Source organism: Henckelia pumila, chromosome 2 (genome assembly GCF_033568475.1).
Source record: "Henckelia pumila isolate YLH828 chromosome 2, ASM3356847v2, whole genome shotgun sequence".
NCBI classification, from domain to species: Eukaryota; Viridiplantae; Streptophyta; class Magnoliopsida; order Lamiales; family Gesneriaceae; genus Henckelia; species Henckelia pumila.
Window position 1 is genome coordinate 2,289,995 of NC_133121.1, and position 16,874 is coordinate 2,306,868.

General features: G+C 36.9%; 2 protein-coding genes and 1 pseudogene across 2 annotated transcripts; 2 read left to right on the plus strand and 1 right to left on the minus strand.

The window, feature by feature from the left end:
• Positions 1–401: 401 nt before the first annotated feature.
• On the plus strand, positions 402–4,294 carry LOC140881066 (uncharacterized; annotated as a pseudogene).
• Positions 4,295–5,777: 1,483 nt separating this feature from the next.
• On the plus strand, positions 5,778–7,607 carry LOC140883914 (uncharacterized). The gene is made up of 2 exons (XM_073290537.1): positions 5,778–6,429; positions 6,870–7,607. The coding sequence occupies exons 1-2, from the start codon at positions 5,830–5,832 to the stop codon at positions 7,230–7,232; spliced, it is 963 nt and encodes a 320-aa protein (XP_073146638.1). The 5' UTR covers positions 5,778–5,829; the 3' UTR covers positions 7,233–7,607.
• Positions 7,608–8,044: 437 nt separating this feature from the next.
• Positions 8,045–15,894, minus strand: LOC140882388 (aspartate--tRNA ligase, chloroplastic/mitochondrial). The gene is made up of 15 exons (XM_073288367.1): positions 15,445–15,894; positions 15,137–15,280; positions 14,421–14,530; positions 13,610–13,721; positions 13,408–13,479; positions 12,785–12,876; positions 12,531–12,651; positions 11,633–11,755; positions 10,965–11,160; positions 10,686–10,873; positions 10,500–10,571; positions 9,679–9,777; positions 9,507–9,587; positions 8,927–8,984; positions 8,045–8,444 (listed from the first exon to the last, which is right to left on the minus strand). Exons 1-15 carry the CDS (start codon positions 15,829–15,831, stop codon positions 8,275–8,277), a joined length of 2,025 nt encoding a protein of 674 aa, XP_073144468.1. The 5' UTR covers positions 15,832–15,894; the 3' UTR covers positions 8,045–8,274.
• Between the last annotated feature and the right edge of the window lie 980 nt (positions 15,895–16,874).

The window sequence follows — 16,874 nt, forward strand, 5'->3', positions numbered from 1 at the left end:
TGAAGAATGCTTTTGAACACGAAGAACACCTTGAATTCAACGCTTAAGAGTTTTCTAAGTACTCCAAACCTCACAATAGATAGTATGTTAAAATTTTTTGTGTGTACTTGTGTCCATCATCGAATCAGTTTAAATTAGTTTGTGGCTTATCATAATGAGATATTTTGTTGTTCAAAAATGCTAAACTTATCAAGATATTATTATGCACATCTACATCCATAAAATCCATGGTCAGTAAATAAAGGCATAACTGTGTATAAATAAATCTTAATAATTATCGTATGAACCACTTTATGAGATATAAATATTAAATATAAATTGAATATTTTCAATACCGATGGCATCCACCTTTGTATTATTTATTTATAGAAAATGTACGCGGAATAAAACTTTGGTTCCTAATTAATTTGGATATATGAGAGCCGCCGATCTTATTATTTGTAATTTTTTTCCTCTTCCTGGCGGACAATTCGGCGACCGCAAACCCTAAATTTTTTATTAGCGAGCTTCGATCTAGGGCAATTGCCTGTCGCGTTGACTCCGTGATAAGAGTAGGCGCTCGATGAAATCAATCATTTGATCAGGAAAATGGGCATAAGAGAAAACTGATTTGCTAATTGAAGCATGTAGGACATGTTGAGGATGAATTTTGATGCAAAGAAGAAGAAAAAACTGTGATCGCGAGCTCTTAAGAGGATGTGGTTTTCCTTTTGGAGATCCCGGGATCGATTCTCTTTAGCTGAACTCAGGTAGCTTGATTTTTGTACCAATTATGGTGTTGTGTTTTTTTTTTTCCGCGCGAATTTCCCCAGGAAATTGTGCGCAGCATTACTATTTACTACTTTGGACTCTTAAATTTTTTTTTACTTGCTCTGGTGTGTAGATACTTGATTGATCATTTGACGAAAGTTCAAATTGTGAATGAGGTTAACAAGGTAATTTGTTTCTCTTGCTGAAACTGGGGAGCTAGGGCATCAATGCACATTCGGTATTATAATTGTAAAAAAATATAATTACACATTCCCGGTTAACGCCCCTTTTCAAACACACTCCACTATATATATATATATATTTATATATATATATATGAGTAATGATACCCTGCACACCCTTACCCTGCACACCTGTGGGCACCTGCCTACGTGGCGCGCCCACAACCACACAATTGTTTTTTACAAAAACTGGCTGACCAATCATGGACCGCCACGTATGCGGTACTCATGTTACCCTGCACACCTAGGGTGCAGGGTATCATTTCTATATATATATATATATATATATATGACACCGGTAGAATTTTATTGATCTGACCAAAAACTTTTGGTGCATAACTTCATGAATTGACAAATTATAGATTGAGCCGAAAATTTGGCCATATAATTGGATCCAATGAAAATTCCATGCCCGTTCATGGAGTTTTACCATAGTCTTAGAAAAACTATTTATGGCCATTGCTGTATGGCAATTGATTACTAAGTAACGCACGAATTACCGCGAAATCCCAATTAAGGAAACCCTAATTTGAAAATTTCACTTTTTACAGCGTTCGAATCTTCTACATTGAACACATTCCGGTTCTGACTTTTCTTCTATGTTCCAGTTCACCGTCCGCATGAATACCAATCTATGTTTGTATGGAGATACATTGTTGCGCCAAAAATCCACTCTTCAACCCTAGACTGATTTCGGTATACGATATTTTAATGGCAACCGACGCCTCCCCCAAGTTTCAGAATCCCGACCTGATTCAGATGCCGCAGCCGCAGGAATACCGTTCTGAGATCGCCGCGGAGGCGCACGATGGGCTTCGCTTTTCACAGTTCATGATCGCTGGATCAGTGGCGGGAATGGTTGAGCACATGGCGATGTTCCCGGTTGACACGGTTAAAACCCAGATGCAAGTCCTCGGCTCCTGCCCAATTCGATCTGCTAGTGTTAAGCAGGCCCTTCAATCTATTCTGAGATCAGACGGCCTTAGAGCCCTCTACCGCGGCATTGGCGCCATGGGGCTCGGTGCTGGCCCCGCGCATGCCGTTTACTTCTCTGTTTATGAACTCTGTAAGAAGAATTTTTCTGGGGCGAATCCTAATAATTCGGTGGCACATGCCCTGTCGGGTGTTTGTGCCACTGTTGCTAGCGATGCAGTGTTTACGCCAATGGATATGGTGAAGCAGAGACTTCAATTGAGAAGTAGCCCTTATAACAGGGTGTCGGATTGTGTGATGAGGGTGCTGAGGGAGGAGGGTTTTAGGGCTTTCTATGCATCTTATAGAACTACTGTGCTAATGAACGCTCCTTTTACGGCTGTGCATTTTGCTACCTATGAGGCGGCGAAAAGAGGTTTAATGGAGGTTTCACATGAGACTGTGAGCGATGAGCGGTTGTTGGTTCATGCCACAGCTGGAGCAGTGGCAGGGGCATTGTCAGCAGCCGTTACCACACCTCTTGATGTTGTGAAGACTCAGCTACAGTGCCAGGTATTTAATTTTACTCTCGTTTCTTGTGTAAATGTTTGGCTGGTGAAAGTTATGAGAACACGGACATGCTTTCTTTGTAAATTTGGCAATGTGCTCTAAGTCTTTAGTTTTGATATGAACTTGACACGATTGATTGATTTTACTATAGAGCATGTTGATTTCTGTTTGTTCCCGGATTTGTGATTTCGGAATCTTGGTTGATAAAAATCATTGTTTTGGAGAATGAAAGTATATTGATGTTAATCGACATATTAATCTGTAGGTTGAAAAAATAGAGGGCATATTGTTACTTTATGCAAGTTCTGTTTTTCTTTTACTAAAAGATTTTTTGAGCCTAGTGCCAACTTATTGAGATGCACTTAACCTTTTCTTTTTCTAGCGCACTGCAAAAAAGAAGGCAATAAATATTTCACTACCTGGTTATTGTCAGATTCTTCTTATTGACTACCTGTTTTCCTTTTTGAGGAACTTATTGATTATCTTTGGTACATGTATGATGTATATTCTAGATCACTTCTCACTACTTCCTTTGACCATACTTACTGTGGACAAAGATATAAACGGCTGATGACACCCATATACTTCCTCGACATGAAGCACAATTCAATTTATCAGCTAATGCATATTAAACTAGTGGAGACTGGAACCTTGTGCAGCTGTAAGTCGATACATCATCATCTTGATTGTCACTTTTAGTGTGGAACATTGCTTGCTCGAAGCCCTTAATCTAACCTCTTTTGCTATAATATCCTCCGTTCTAAGCAATCGAAACCGATTTTTGGCAAACAGTTACAACTCCTCAACTGTCCTCTAAAATCCATAGATCTCACTGTACAGCTAATGATGATGTAAAATTGCACAAAAAAGGATGTAATGAATGTAGAGATTCATGTGGCAACATCTCGTTTCAGTCTCTTTCACCTCACCACTTTATCTTGATTAAACATTCTGTAAATTTTGTAATCATGTTGAGTTTCTTTGGAAGGTACCCAAGGTGAAAAATAAGACACTGGAACTGCTAGTGAAACTTGTTTTATTTTTTTATTTTTGAATTAATGCCCACGTCAATAACAAGTGTCTGCCCCAACCTCAAATACCAAGCAAATTAGATTAGTTTGTTGCCTGCCTTGCGCTTGATCTTCTGTATGTGAGTTTTTGAACTACTTGTGTCATTCTTAATCTTTGACATTCCGCAGGGTGTCTGTGGATGTGATAGATTGTGCTAATGGTTCAATCCGTGATGTTATTCGAACAATAGTAGAGAAAGATGGATACCGTGGTCTTCTGAGAGGGTGGATGCCTAGAATGCTCTTCCATGCTCCAGCTGCCGCAATATGCTGGTCCACATATGAAGCTGCAAAATCTTTTTTCCAAGAATTAAACGTAACCTACCAAAGTGACAACCTGACATGAGAAAGAGCCAGACGGTTGCTTTTTTATTTTTTCTTTCTCAGTAGATACCCTGCATGATCATGGCAAGCAATGTGGCGATAGATAGAACCGATTGCTGATGATTTGATTGATGATGATTTGATGTTACTCTTTGGAGTGGTGATGTGATTCATATGAATGTTAGAGGCAGCCATTTACAGAGCGGCGGAATTCTTTGGAGCGATGATGTGATTCATACGATTGTTAGAGGCAGCCATTTACATAGAAGCGGCGGTATTTATTTACTGTGTGTAGTTATTGTGGTTTACTTTTCAGTTGCAATAATCTGGTAGTTCTAAAAGGATCAATTTTCATTTATTTTTGAGATCATATGCAACTGTTGTTCCTACTTGCATTTGATTAATGCCTATAAAAATTTACCCGCATTTGATTAATGCCTATAAAAATTTACCCTCTAAATTGCAGAACCCTCTTCCGATTCAACCTATAGGTTTCTATATATGTGCATCCTTCTCCAGGATGCCATATGAGAAGGTCAAGATCGAGAGTACTCTAGAAAAAGAACTTGAGCTCGAAATTAAAGCTTCGATTTTTTTTTTAATTCTCGTATGTGAGTCACAGATCATTCATCGTCAGAACAGTTATCTTTTAGTCAAAATGATACATGATAAATGTTTGGTTGCGAAACAGATGGTGTCAAATAAGTAAATTTTAGTTAGTATAACAAAAGATACAGTTTCATATAAATTGTGATTTATATGGCAAATGATATAGCGTTGGTGCAATAATTGCCAATAACATACAGAGACTCCACAATATTATACAATCTTTATTTCCTCTGTGGATTTTGATCTCATCGTAGGCCACAAAAATCGAAAATGTTCTTCAGAAGATGATAATTAATCAAGCCACCTGAGAAGGATTGAAATCAGGAAAAATAGCCACCAAGGCCTCTCCCGAATGCGATTGGTAAAATGAAACCACATGTAGGATTCGTTCGACAATCAGCAGGGCTATTCCTCCAGCCAAACGCACCCATAAAGTTTATCATCCAATTTCTTCTACTTGAAGAGAAAATACCATTTAAGAGATGACAAAACCAACTAGTCCGTGCATTTTTTTTCGAATGGAAAAACATCCAAACCTTGTTTACTAGGCTATCATCATCAATGGTCAATCTGAGGAAAAATTGGAGCTAGCTCAATGAGCTCTTCACCTGCCCAACAATTACAGTAATATCATCAAGCTTTCCACCTGCACAAGTTCACAAGGAAAATCTCAACTTAAGCATCAAAACTACTGGAAATTATCGAGTCGATCAGCGGCATGGATCAAAACTCTTGCCTGTTAACTTCATTCCCAAAAGTTTCTTCTACCAAGGAACTTCGAAACCCTGATCACAAACCACTTTCTCATGCAATCAATCATGTGAGGAAGGACACTATGTAGTTGTAGTAGGGATAAAAGAAATATGTGTAACTCACATGAACTCGGGCTTCCAGCGAACAAGGGGATTCAAAACTAGAATCCTCCGAATGGGCATGGGCTAAATTAGCCAATGCCTTTGCTAGCATCCAGATATATCAATCAATACACCATAAAACTACCCAACCAAGATTTAAAATTCGGGGAAGAAAATCTGTATTTCGCCATACCAGCATCGGAAACATCATCACATGAGCCAACTATTGAAATAATTTCTTGGTCAAAAAGATTATCAAAGAGCCCATCTCAGCCCATCACAACCATATCCTCTTCCATTAACTCAATGCTCGCGACCTGTAGTTTAACAGAATCAGATAAAAGAAAAATGTGTTGGGACCAAGAAATATAATGAATTTTGAAATATAAAAATACTACATTAATAATAATAATAATAATTAAATAAATAAGAAACATACTGCAAGATCTGCACTCCCTTGTTCCCACGTTCAGCATCTCCGTCGGCTCCTCCATTTCCATGGCAAATTCTTGGAAGAGAAACCAATCCACTAAAATCTTAACCCCAAAAAACCTACTTCTCTTCATCTCCACATCCCTTCTCCTGCTCGCTTTCCTCTACCTCTCCACCCAAAATCCGCGCAATAATCCCAACAAGATCAGTAAAGATTCGAAATCTGTCAGACCCATCAAAAGATTCGACTGCATTAGCTCTCCTCAGGCTTATCCTGTGTTTGCCAACGTTGTCGAAGGACTCAAACACCCTTTTCTCTATTCTCTTGCGGACTTTGGGAGTTTACCGGAAAAGCCGCACAAAAATATTGTTAGGACGCTTAAAGGTAAGCCCTTTAGAAGGCCTGATATTTCCGCGACGGTGCAGGAGTTGATGGAGAAGATGAAGGGGGAGGGCAGAAATGGGATATTTGTGGACGTGGGAGCTAATGTGGGAATGGCTACTTTTGCTGCTGCTGTTATGGGTTTCAGGGTCCTGGCATTTGAGCCTGTTTTTGAGAATTTGCAGAGGATTTGTGAAGGAATTTACTTTAATAGAGTTGGAGACTTGGTGGAGGTGTTTGAAACCGCTGCTTCTGATCGATCCGGGAACATCACATTTCATAAGGTGTTTAGTTTTCTGCCAAATTATCTCTCCTTTTGTTTTGAAGGATTGGTCAGATTATGCTAATGTGTGGAATTGTTTCATTTCCCCCCTATTTTTTCCCTTCTGAAACTGGCTTTTTTATCAATGTTATTTGTTATTGAGCATTGGTGGTAAGCTTTTAGGAATTAGGATTGTTTCTACTGAAATGATTGATGATATGTTGTATTTGTGCTACAAAATATGATAAAATGCACAGCCCTTTTCTCCACCATTGCCACATACTCTGCTTCTGATTAAAAACTTAGATTTTATGTACCGTATGGTCTATCTACTGTGCAAGAAACTAGCATTCTCCTTTGTGGTTTTCTTTTTCAGTGTAAAACATGTATATATGTCCGGTTATCTTTATAGAACAATTTTTAACGTGTCTTGCATTGTATGTTGCATGTGTATGTCCATAGTTGGTTGGACGGCTTGACAATAGTGCAGTCTCAGCCGTAGGTGCCAAGATGGCTTTCAAGTCCAACGAGGAGATTGAACTACAAGTCAAGTCTATCCCCCTCGATCAAGTTGTACAAGAATCCGAGCATGTGCTTCTCCTCAAAATAGATGTTCAGGGTTGGGAGTATCATGTTCTAAAGGGTGCATCAAAACTATTATCAAGAAAGAAGAATGAAGCACCTTACATTATATACGAAGAAGATGAACGTCTCTTGCAGGCAAGCAACAGCAGTGCCAAAGAGATAAGAGAATTTCTTCGAAGTATGGGATACCATCAGTGCACTCAGCATGGTACAGATGCACACTGCACTAAAACAGATTGAAAATATGATAGTTAAATTTTTTTTGAGGAACTGACGAAACACAATGCAGCTCTTGGAATTCCGCGGCTTGGTGATGATAAATCAAACCACCAGCTACTTAATTTGAACGAGTGGAAGACATTGCATTGATATACCGCTGTTGTAATAGTTCTTGGGTTGCTGATGTATAGGTTGTGCACTCAGTTTTGAGCTTCTTGTCAATATGGAGAGATTTTGCTACCAACCTGGAGATTTGATTGAATCTCGGAAGTCTGCAATGTTTTTCATACACGTGATCGGATTCTGATCTTAGGAACATTTGGTTTTTTCTACTTTGGATCTTCTGTTTAATTTTTCTGACTCGGGTTCACAAGTATAATAGAAGGTAAGATTTTATTGTTTTATGTCAGTATGAGTTCATGTTCAATCTATTTCTAGTTATGCCATCTGGCTTCTCTAATTTCATGCCTATAGAGATTATTTTCGTAAGTTAAAAGAGTATTTAAAACAAGAACATGCGGGTAACAAATTGCCATTGAATTTGTGAGCAACTCCGTAAAACTACAGCTATTGCAATTACAGACAAGTGACCCAAACTGCGCCAAAAACTAATTGTACAAGCTATTACCGATACGCATCGATTTACCAACTAGCCCTCTACGCTTTTGTTTCATTGAAAACAAAGGCGACGATTCTAACATTTGATTGTAAACTTGAGAATAACTATTGATTATGCAAATGCAATCAATATTTGTGTGTGGACATTTTTACATTAACAAATAAATACTAAATAATATAAAATTGAATCAAGTAAAAATGGCAGTACCATACAATGTACTGCTGTTTCTACTCTACTTGTAATTTATTATAATAATAATTATTATGGCAAAATAATGCTGACATGGTGTATATCCAGAAAAAAAAATGTAATCCGAATCTAATATACAAACAAGAGACCAATGTTATCACCTGCCTTCCACTACTACCCACCCATTCCACAGGAAAAGGAGGATACGCAAACTGAATCAAGAACAAATTACAAAGATTCAAATGTATCGATGACTTATGTGTTCTGAAGTGAGAGATCCTTGAGCTGCTGGGCATCCACCTCCGAAGGGGAACGAGTAAGGGCACACTGGGCAGTGGTCGTTTTGGGGAAAGCTATAACATCCCTGATGGAAGAAGCTCCTGATAATAGCATCACAAGTCTATCCAACCCAAAAGCGATTCCTCCTGAAAAAATGAATATGCCTATCCATATTATTTAGGAATTGAGTAGCGTAACAAACAGATTGATGAGTACAGTCATCTATAGGAAAAGGATTATGACTGGTGGGGTCATTTCTATCACAAGGTGATGCGTGAACCTTAAAGTATGGAATGCAACAGGTTGAAGAATAGCAGATAATTGAGTGAATGGAAAAGAAATAAAATAAGAGGATTCTTAAGTAGGATTACATGCACTGTTAAAAATATCCAGTTGCTCTCAGTTCTCACAAATTAATAGGCTAGAATAACCCTTCTACATGTCTTACAAGAGCTATCAAAAAAGATATATTTCCCAGATCAGAGAAACAGATAAGAGGTCCTGTGGAGGTCTTCCACCATCTTTAGTGGTAGGACTCGAGCAAATTCAAATTAAACAATATATTTCAGGCACAGACGAATCATAGTTTACAAACAAATTCAGTCCAAAATAATGAAGACGTTAATACCATGGGGAGGAGCACCCATGTCCAAAGCCTCCAACAGATAACCAAACTTCGCTTCAGCCTGCAATAATATAGAGTTCAAGCTTGTCAGACAAAGATGGCGTTGATCCAAATAATTTTTTTCGTATTTACAGGTTAAAAAGTTCAATAATCACTTCTCCAATCTAACGGGTTTTTTACGACTAAAAGAGACAGCAACCAAAACAACAATAACAGCTGTTGCAGATCAAACTATTTTCAGAATCCGCATACAGAATATTCATGGATTTAGCAAAAATGCAGGTTATCAATGTCAGATGCCATCATAAAAACTCCAGTATGCAAAGCAGAAACTTGATCTATGAAGGGGAAAAAAGTGTACTTGTGTAGCTTATTGTCTTAATCATGAAGACTTAACACAGATGTGGTTTTGTAACAACTCACGCCAGGAGAAGTTTGTTTTCAGAAATAGGAGATACGGTGAATCATACTCTTACCCATTCACAAAAGAGACAAAAACTGGAGATTAAATTTTGATCATGCCAGACAATGATTGTAAGGTGCATGAATCATATAGGCAATGAGATTGCATGGCTTTGCTGACCTGTTCGGAGGAGATTCCAACAATTTCCAACACCTTTTCTTGCACGTCACGCTTGTAGATTCTTAAGCTTCCTCCTCCAATCTGGTAATGAGTATGGGGATGCACAGTTTTAAGAACTATTTTTTCCTTCCCACAATATACAGCAACTATCACAAATTTAGTTTCCCTCTACCTCAACACCATTATAAACCAAGTCATATGCCAAGGCACGAGCAGATGTAAGATCCTTCATATCCTCAGGGTTAGGGGCAGTGAATGGATGATGCAAGGCCTACAAAGAAACATAGCAAGCATTTCATCAGTTAAAGATCCCATAAATTAGCCCATGCTTTCATATGGATTATCAATACAACAAAGACTAGATTATGAGTATGATATGACAAGGATCCTGCTCAACTTGATTGATTTGCTAATATTTCAATTTTGTGCATATCCAAAAGAACTGGAACACCTACGCATTGCAATATTTCCCTGAGAACGTTTCTCCAAACAAAAAAGACTCAAAACAGATTTTGTGATAATTTTCTTGGACAAGTTTCCAGAGGCCCAAAGCACAGGCTGTCATAATATTGGCAAATCAAGTGGAATTTAAACTTCAACCATTATGGTGAAGCTCGCATATTCCCCCCAGGAATTCAATTTAAAATTGATGAAGTAAAGTTTCACCAGGTTCTGAACGCCCTTCTATTTAAGTCTGTTTCATCCCAGGTAATTTGCATTCACCTCCCCTACACTTTTTGTTTTAGGCATTTACCTCCCTTGCATGTTATAATTTTTACGTTTGATAAGGGAGGTGAGTGTCAAATACATAATCGTTTCATCCCAGACACAACTAGAACTTGACATTTGACAGTACATATAAACCACATCAAAAAATAGTCTGGCAATACACCTGATAATATTCTAGTGTGACCAAAAAAGCTGGAAAAGCATTAAAACATTTCATCCTGGACAGAATATTTTAGAAGACGCAAAACTAAGGATTTTACAAACCTCAAACCTCTCCTCAGAGTCATTCCATTCGAACATTGGAAAATCAGTGACCCACAGGATTGAATGCCTTGACTAGAAACCATAGAGATAAACACAATAAAGTCAGAAAACTGAAGTTTAACTTCACAAAAATACATTTTCCAGCAATTAGATGTATTATATTTAATCCAAGGACCAACAACTTACATGATCAATCAAGCCCAGCTCATTTGCTACATGAATCCTCAGCCGGTCTAATGTTTTATTAACTGATGTGATTTTACCAACTGCAAACAGGATCAGATCATCTGAACTGGCCGATAGTAACTTCAGTAAAAAATCTTGCTTAGCCGTATCCAAACTAGACACAAGCGCAGGAATGCCTTCGAGTGACCCTAAAATAGAATATTAAGTTACGTAAAAAAACCGATGCAGCTCATTACCATAAGCATTACATATTGTGCGCCAAAGAATTGATGTTACTACCATCACTTGAGACCTTTAAGAAAGGCAAACCCTTGGCCCCAGATTTTATGGCTTCAAGGTAAATATCGCCCTTTTTTAGAGCTGTATTTGAATAATATTTTGCTCCTGAAGGGACACATAATGCCTTAATGGTTCCCCCATCAGTCAAGGTATCTACAAACACTTTGAAATTTGAATCCCTGAAAACATCAGACACCTGCAGGCAGAACTTCAAAATATTAACCCCAAAAGAACAAACATAGGTAAATATTGCAAATAACACAGGAAGATAGTATGATCATAAAATCAAACTATCATAGTGGAGGAAACCAATCTTGGCATGTGGTCGCAATCAGTGTTCCCATGACTTGTCACCTTCAGCTCAGTTAGCAAAACGAACATAAAACATGATGACTGATGAAAATCGCTGAAATGAGCAACACGCCAAGTAATTAAGAATTAAACCAAGAACCATGCAAGAGAAATAAATGAAAAAGCACTTTTTCATATATGAGACAGATTCTTCCACAATCTAACTCAACCAATTAGGAGCCTAAAAGAGCAGACAAAGAAAAAGCAAAAAAAAAATAAAAAAATCAAATACCATAGCAAGATAAAGCATGGTCTCATCAGCCCAGGGAAATGACAAAAATAATTAAACTAGAAAAGAACGTCAACAAAGACGTTACATCTTTCAGTTCAAGATCGAAACGGGTGTCGGGTCTATCTGAACCATATCTGACCATAGCTTCAGCATATGTAAGCCTTGGAAAGGGGTTTGGTAGTTCAACTCCAACGATCTCAAAAAAAACCTGCAAGAGAGTATACGTTCATGCTTGATACCACATCGTTTGAGCAAATTGTCATATTTCCTAGCAGAAACCGCAGGATAAAAATAAAACTATAAACATAAAGTTAACGCCAAGAAACCAAATCAGGAATAATCACATAAGCTGGCATCAGGGGGAATGCCACAAACTTAAGATCCCCATAAAAAAAAAGGAAAACCTAGTAGAGAAGCAAAGCCAATTTCACTTTTAACAAGGATGTGTCTGGTTAAATGAGGTCAAGACTCAATCAAATCATCAGATACAGGTACCTCAACATCCTTGAAGCACAATATGGCACAGTCACAGCAAAAATAACGGCTAAGCACAAAGTCATACACTCTTTGTCAACTTATGTGTCCTTATTGCAACCATATAAGGTAAAACAACAATATGTTATGGCAAACTTTGCTGGAAGCCTGGAACTTAAGACAACTTTCTACACAGTGCGATCTTTTGTATTCAAGTACTATTCAAAACATCAGATAACCATTTTCACCATTCTATTCCAAGAGTATTTCCAGTTGTGGACAAAGCTAATACTGATGGGTAAGTGTGCAGAACCTGACAACCTTCAGTACAATCAATTACTTTATAAGTAAAACAAATTCGGTATCTCAGAACAAGAATTAAATGGAGAAAATTAGGTTAACCAATAAACTACAGAGGTAAAAGCAAGTAGGTCACAAAATATCTAGGGGATCTTAGCATCCTCCATCATGAATGAAACAAAGTGAAAATCCACACCAAACTGACAAACCTTTCTAATTAAATCTTCATTGAGCTTCAGCATGTCTTCCAGGGGAGTGAATGCCATTTCCATGTCCAACTGCGTGAATTCAGGTTGTCTATCTGCCCTTAGATCTTCGTCCCTAAAGCATCTGCAAATAAGGCATATCTGAATTATGTTGGTCACAAAACAAGAAGAATGCCAAAACTACCCCGGTCATAGAATTATGATCCGGGCTCATTGAAAAAGCAAACAAAAATAAATTAAGTATTAGCGATAGAAACCTTGCAATTTGATAGTATTTATCAAAACCAGAAACCATGAGCATTTGCTTGAAAAGCTGTGGACTCTGAGGCAAAGCATAAAATGTTCCTGGCTTCAAGGAGAAGGATCAAGGATCAGACTTCCGTAACATAAATATACAAACTTAACCAATAGAATATAGATCACCATGAAGGCAAAAGTTCACCTAATATGTGTTATCTTTGAATGTGGCAACTCAACTAAATTAGATCATCCATCTTATAAAAAGTGTCAATAAATAAGTAATGCAATATTTAGTATTTATAATTCTAGCGCAGCACTCATTCACCACAAGTAAACTGTTAAAGTGTTTCTTTTTACTGTTCCAGAAACCGAAGGTGCCAAGTTGCATACTGTGGCACTAGTAGATCGTTATCCACACGCCGCCACTAGCAATAGCATGTGAACAAAACCGTTAATGCACATCATAGTTACACAGCCAATGCGTATTGAACTTTCTGAAACACGGAGAATGTGTTAAGTGATAGGAATGCTATAAGAAAAATACAATGTCTAACCTTTTTAAAAATTCATTTTTTTTAAGAATCTAAAAGTCAAAGCACACCTACCAGTTGGCAGTGCAACTAAAAAAAGATAAAGGTACCTGAATTCTAGAAGGCACTAAATAATCCCTTGCACCTTCTGGAGTAGATCTAGATAAAATTGGAGTCTCAATCTACCTTAAAACATCAGAAGATTGGGATCAACAGAAGGAAATAGGATAAACCAGGAGAAGCAATCCCATAAACCTTTTCCATGATTAAGAAGTTACAAATAGCAATTATCATAATTGTCAGGTTTATTACCTCCACAAAACCATGAAAATCCTCGAGATATCGTCGAATAAGTTTCACCACTCTATGCCGCAACAATATGTTTGAATTCATATGAGGTCTTCGTAAATCAAGGCATCGATATCTGACAATATTTATACTAGTTTTAGTCCATGCAGCCAGAGGAGTGATCAGCAAGCCTTAATTTTTTATATATGTAACATTGGGGATCTAATTTTTCACCCAAACCTACACGTTTTTATTTTACCGCAGAACAGAGCTGAATAGTGACAACAGGACAGCATAGCACTGCTTTTTAAAGCAATTGCAATCTTTAATTAAAGATTTGTGTCGTTCATTTGCATAAAAGATTCCAAATAAACTCAAAAGCACAGATTTCGCGACACCAATACAAAAGAAAAATAAATAATAAATGAGAAGAGGAGACGATAGAAAATAGCAAGAGAAGATCATAAGGTTTGAATCTTCCACAATTTCGATCAGAATCTACACAATTTCAGATTATCGAAAGATGACTAAACTATCCTTTTACATACAATATCTAGGACCAAATGATAATTAGTTTTACGGGTGAATAGGACGCATATATCTTTACTCATTCAAATGATGAAATCCAAATGAAACATTCATTTTCCCAACAACATTAAGGATATAACAACAATAAGGTATAGGGGTTTGGACAGAGCATTTCAAACAATATTCCCCATTAAGTATCTATATGTTTTTAATGAGCATGAACAAGGTAACACATTGAAAAAGGTTCTAGTCACAGATTTAGAAGACCAATTCACTCATAGATGAAAACCATAAAAATGCTAGTTACCTCAGTCTGATTTCCTCTTTAATGGAATCCTTTGTTTCCTCTGCAGTAGTCACCAAGAAAGGTAACTTAAACCTTACGGCATTCAACACATGGACTTGCTCTGCAGCTACCTATGTGTGGAAAATATTTTAATGATAATTTTAGAACATTTACATAATAAAATAGCCAACACATTTTAATTTTTCTACAGAAGCTTCACAGCAGCTGCTCTGCAACAATTTCAAATCCCCTTAAAGTACAAATTCTTGAGCTAAAACATAATGATTGCGTAAATAGGCACAAAGCTACAGTAAACCTCATTATGGCTACATTATTGGGACAAATCAATCAAATGAAATTTATCAGTAGGATAATAACTTGATGAAGGTATAAAATATGGAGGTATCATTTGCATTATTCGGTACAATAAATTGGCAATGTTCAAATTTCAAGAATTCGTGTTGAGAAAAACCGACGATATAATAAAAAAAACAGAAAATTTAATCAAGCTGAGTTATAATTACAAATTACTAGCAAAAGTTTAAATTCTCCTTGGTGCCAAGACTCTCCCGACATGCTTGAGATTTGAGAAGATAGAAATGTTTAGGCGAGGTGTGTAGCCAACTCTAAACAAGAAGGTGACAACTGACAAATAACATTACATAAAAAAAAAAAATTTAGCGAAGTTACATGCATTAGGGTGTAGATTTACTGTGATTGCAGAATAAATTACCAACCTCTATGGATCCAGTCTTCATGTTCTTGTTGATCGACTCAGCTGGTCTAGACCGAACAAAACCCTCCACGGCTATTACATACTCGAGTCTCAACCCATTCACAACAGAATGGGCATCGGGAAACTCATCTGGGAGGGTCGTCACCTGACCGTCAGAAACCCACAAGAAATAGAAAAGGAAAATATATTTGTCAAATGTAATCCACTAAAACAAGTAAAGGGGTGACCGGACCTCGTTTACCACAAAAATAAAATGAAAATGATAAACATGTTGAACGTATTCGCGTCGGAAAATATATTTAAACAAACCTGAACAGTTCCGGTATGGTCACGAAGAGTAACAAATGTGAGGGCGCCATGAACACGATGGAGGGCCACCCACCCGCAAAGTCGGACCCGTTTACCAACGTCGGGTTCGGACAATTCGCCACAAAAAGCGGTTCGACTAACCCATTCAAGTGCAGCTGGATTTGCATCGGATGAGGGTGGTAGGGGATGCTTGTGAGCAGAGATACTGATGATTTCGGAAGCCGAAGTGGCGGAAGCGGAAATTGAGGAGATCGCGCGTCTCTGAAATGACGCAATTGGATTCGACTTAATTCTGCAGAGGGCGAAAATGAAGGGCAGAGGTGACGACGGCGAGCGCCTGGCGCGAAAGGCGCCGCCGGGAAGGGAGCGGAGGAGGAGAAGGGACATGGAGGGAAGGGGATGATGACTTATCTATACATGAGGAGGAAATAAATTTGAGGGTTTATGGGTTTTAAGCAGTGTCGCTGGTTTATTGAGCGATAAATACAGCGTTTAAATTAATGTTTTATTTATTTATTTTATCATGAAACAAAGCAATGCAACTTCTTTATTAATTAAAATTAAAATAATCAAATATTTAAAATTAAAATTACTTCATTTCTCAACCTTTATCAATAGATAGATATATAATACCGTATATATTTTAAATTAAATCTAGTATACAATGCTCCAAGCTAAGTAGCTAACTCATACGATATATATTTGAGAAAAATCAAGTCATTTTTCAAAATTTTATATTTTATATTATTTATTAGGTATTATTACAATTGAGTTACATTGATGTGTTTAAACTGTTAATCGCATATGAAATATATTTTTATAGTTTTTAATAAAAATTAATGAATGATAATCTTTTAAAATACTGATTGAACATAACAAATCAGTACGATACTTGATTTTATATGTTATATATGATTTGGACTAATCATTGATATGTGAAGCATATGGCTTGCCTTGTTTTATATGGGATAATTATGATCACTTTGAGTGTTTTCAACATTGGGGATTATATTTTTTATATGTGATTTTATTTAACTCTATAATTATTATTTGATTCATGTAAAGATATCATGTTAAGTTATTATTTACTAGATAGATTATTGTGTTTGATGAGCTTTCGTTATTAGATATTGACAAACATTAGAAAGGTGTTTATCTTTAGTTGAGTATATGCAATAACAAGTTTTAATGGTCGTGATATTTGTTAAATTTTATTCTATAAAATTTTGGTTTAATCGTTACGTTACAATTATATGATATATTAGTTAAATGTATCATCATGACCGTTATTTTTTTATTATTTATAACGCATGTTATTACTTTATATAGTCTGACGCGGGAAATAAAATAGTGATCAACTGTCTAAGACTATTTTTCACAAGCTTATGAAAAAAACAAACAATCTATTATAAATTACATTAAAAACATAA

Bases quoted from the DNA above. Each gene is read 5' to 3' on its own strand.
- LOC140882388 (XM_073288367.1), bottom strand. From the start codon at position 15,831: ATGTCCCTTCTCCTCCTCCGCTCCCTTCCCGGCGGCGCCTTTCGCGCC. The intron at 15,281-15,444 runs GTTTGTTTAAAT...TCTGACGGTCAG, and splicing joins ACCATACCGGAACTGTTCAG to GTGACGACCCTCCCAGATGA. The intron at 14,531-15,136 runs GTTGGTAATTTA...TTCCACACATAG, and splicing joins TGAAGACTGGATCCATAGAG to GTAGCTGCAGAGCAAGTCCA.
- LOC140883914 (XM_073290537.1), top strand. From the start codon at position 5,830: ATGGCAAATTCTTGGAAGAGAAACCAATCCACTAAAATCTTAACCCCA. The intron at 6,430-6,869 runs GTGTTTAGTTTT...GTATGTCCATAG, and splicing joins GGAACATCACATTTCATAAG to TTGGTTGGACGGCTTGACAA.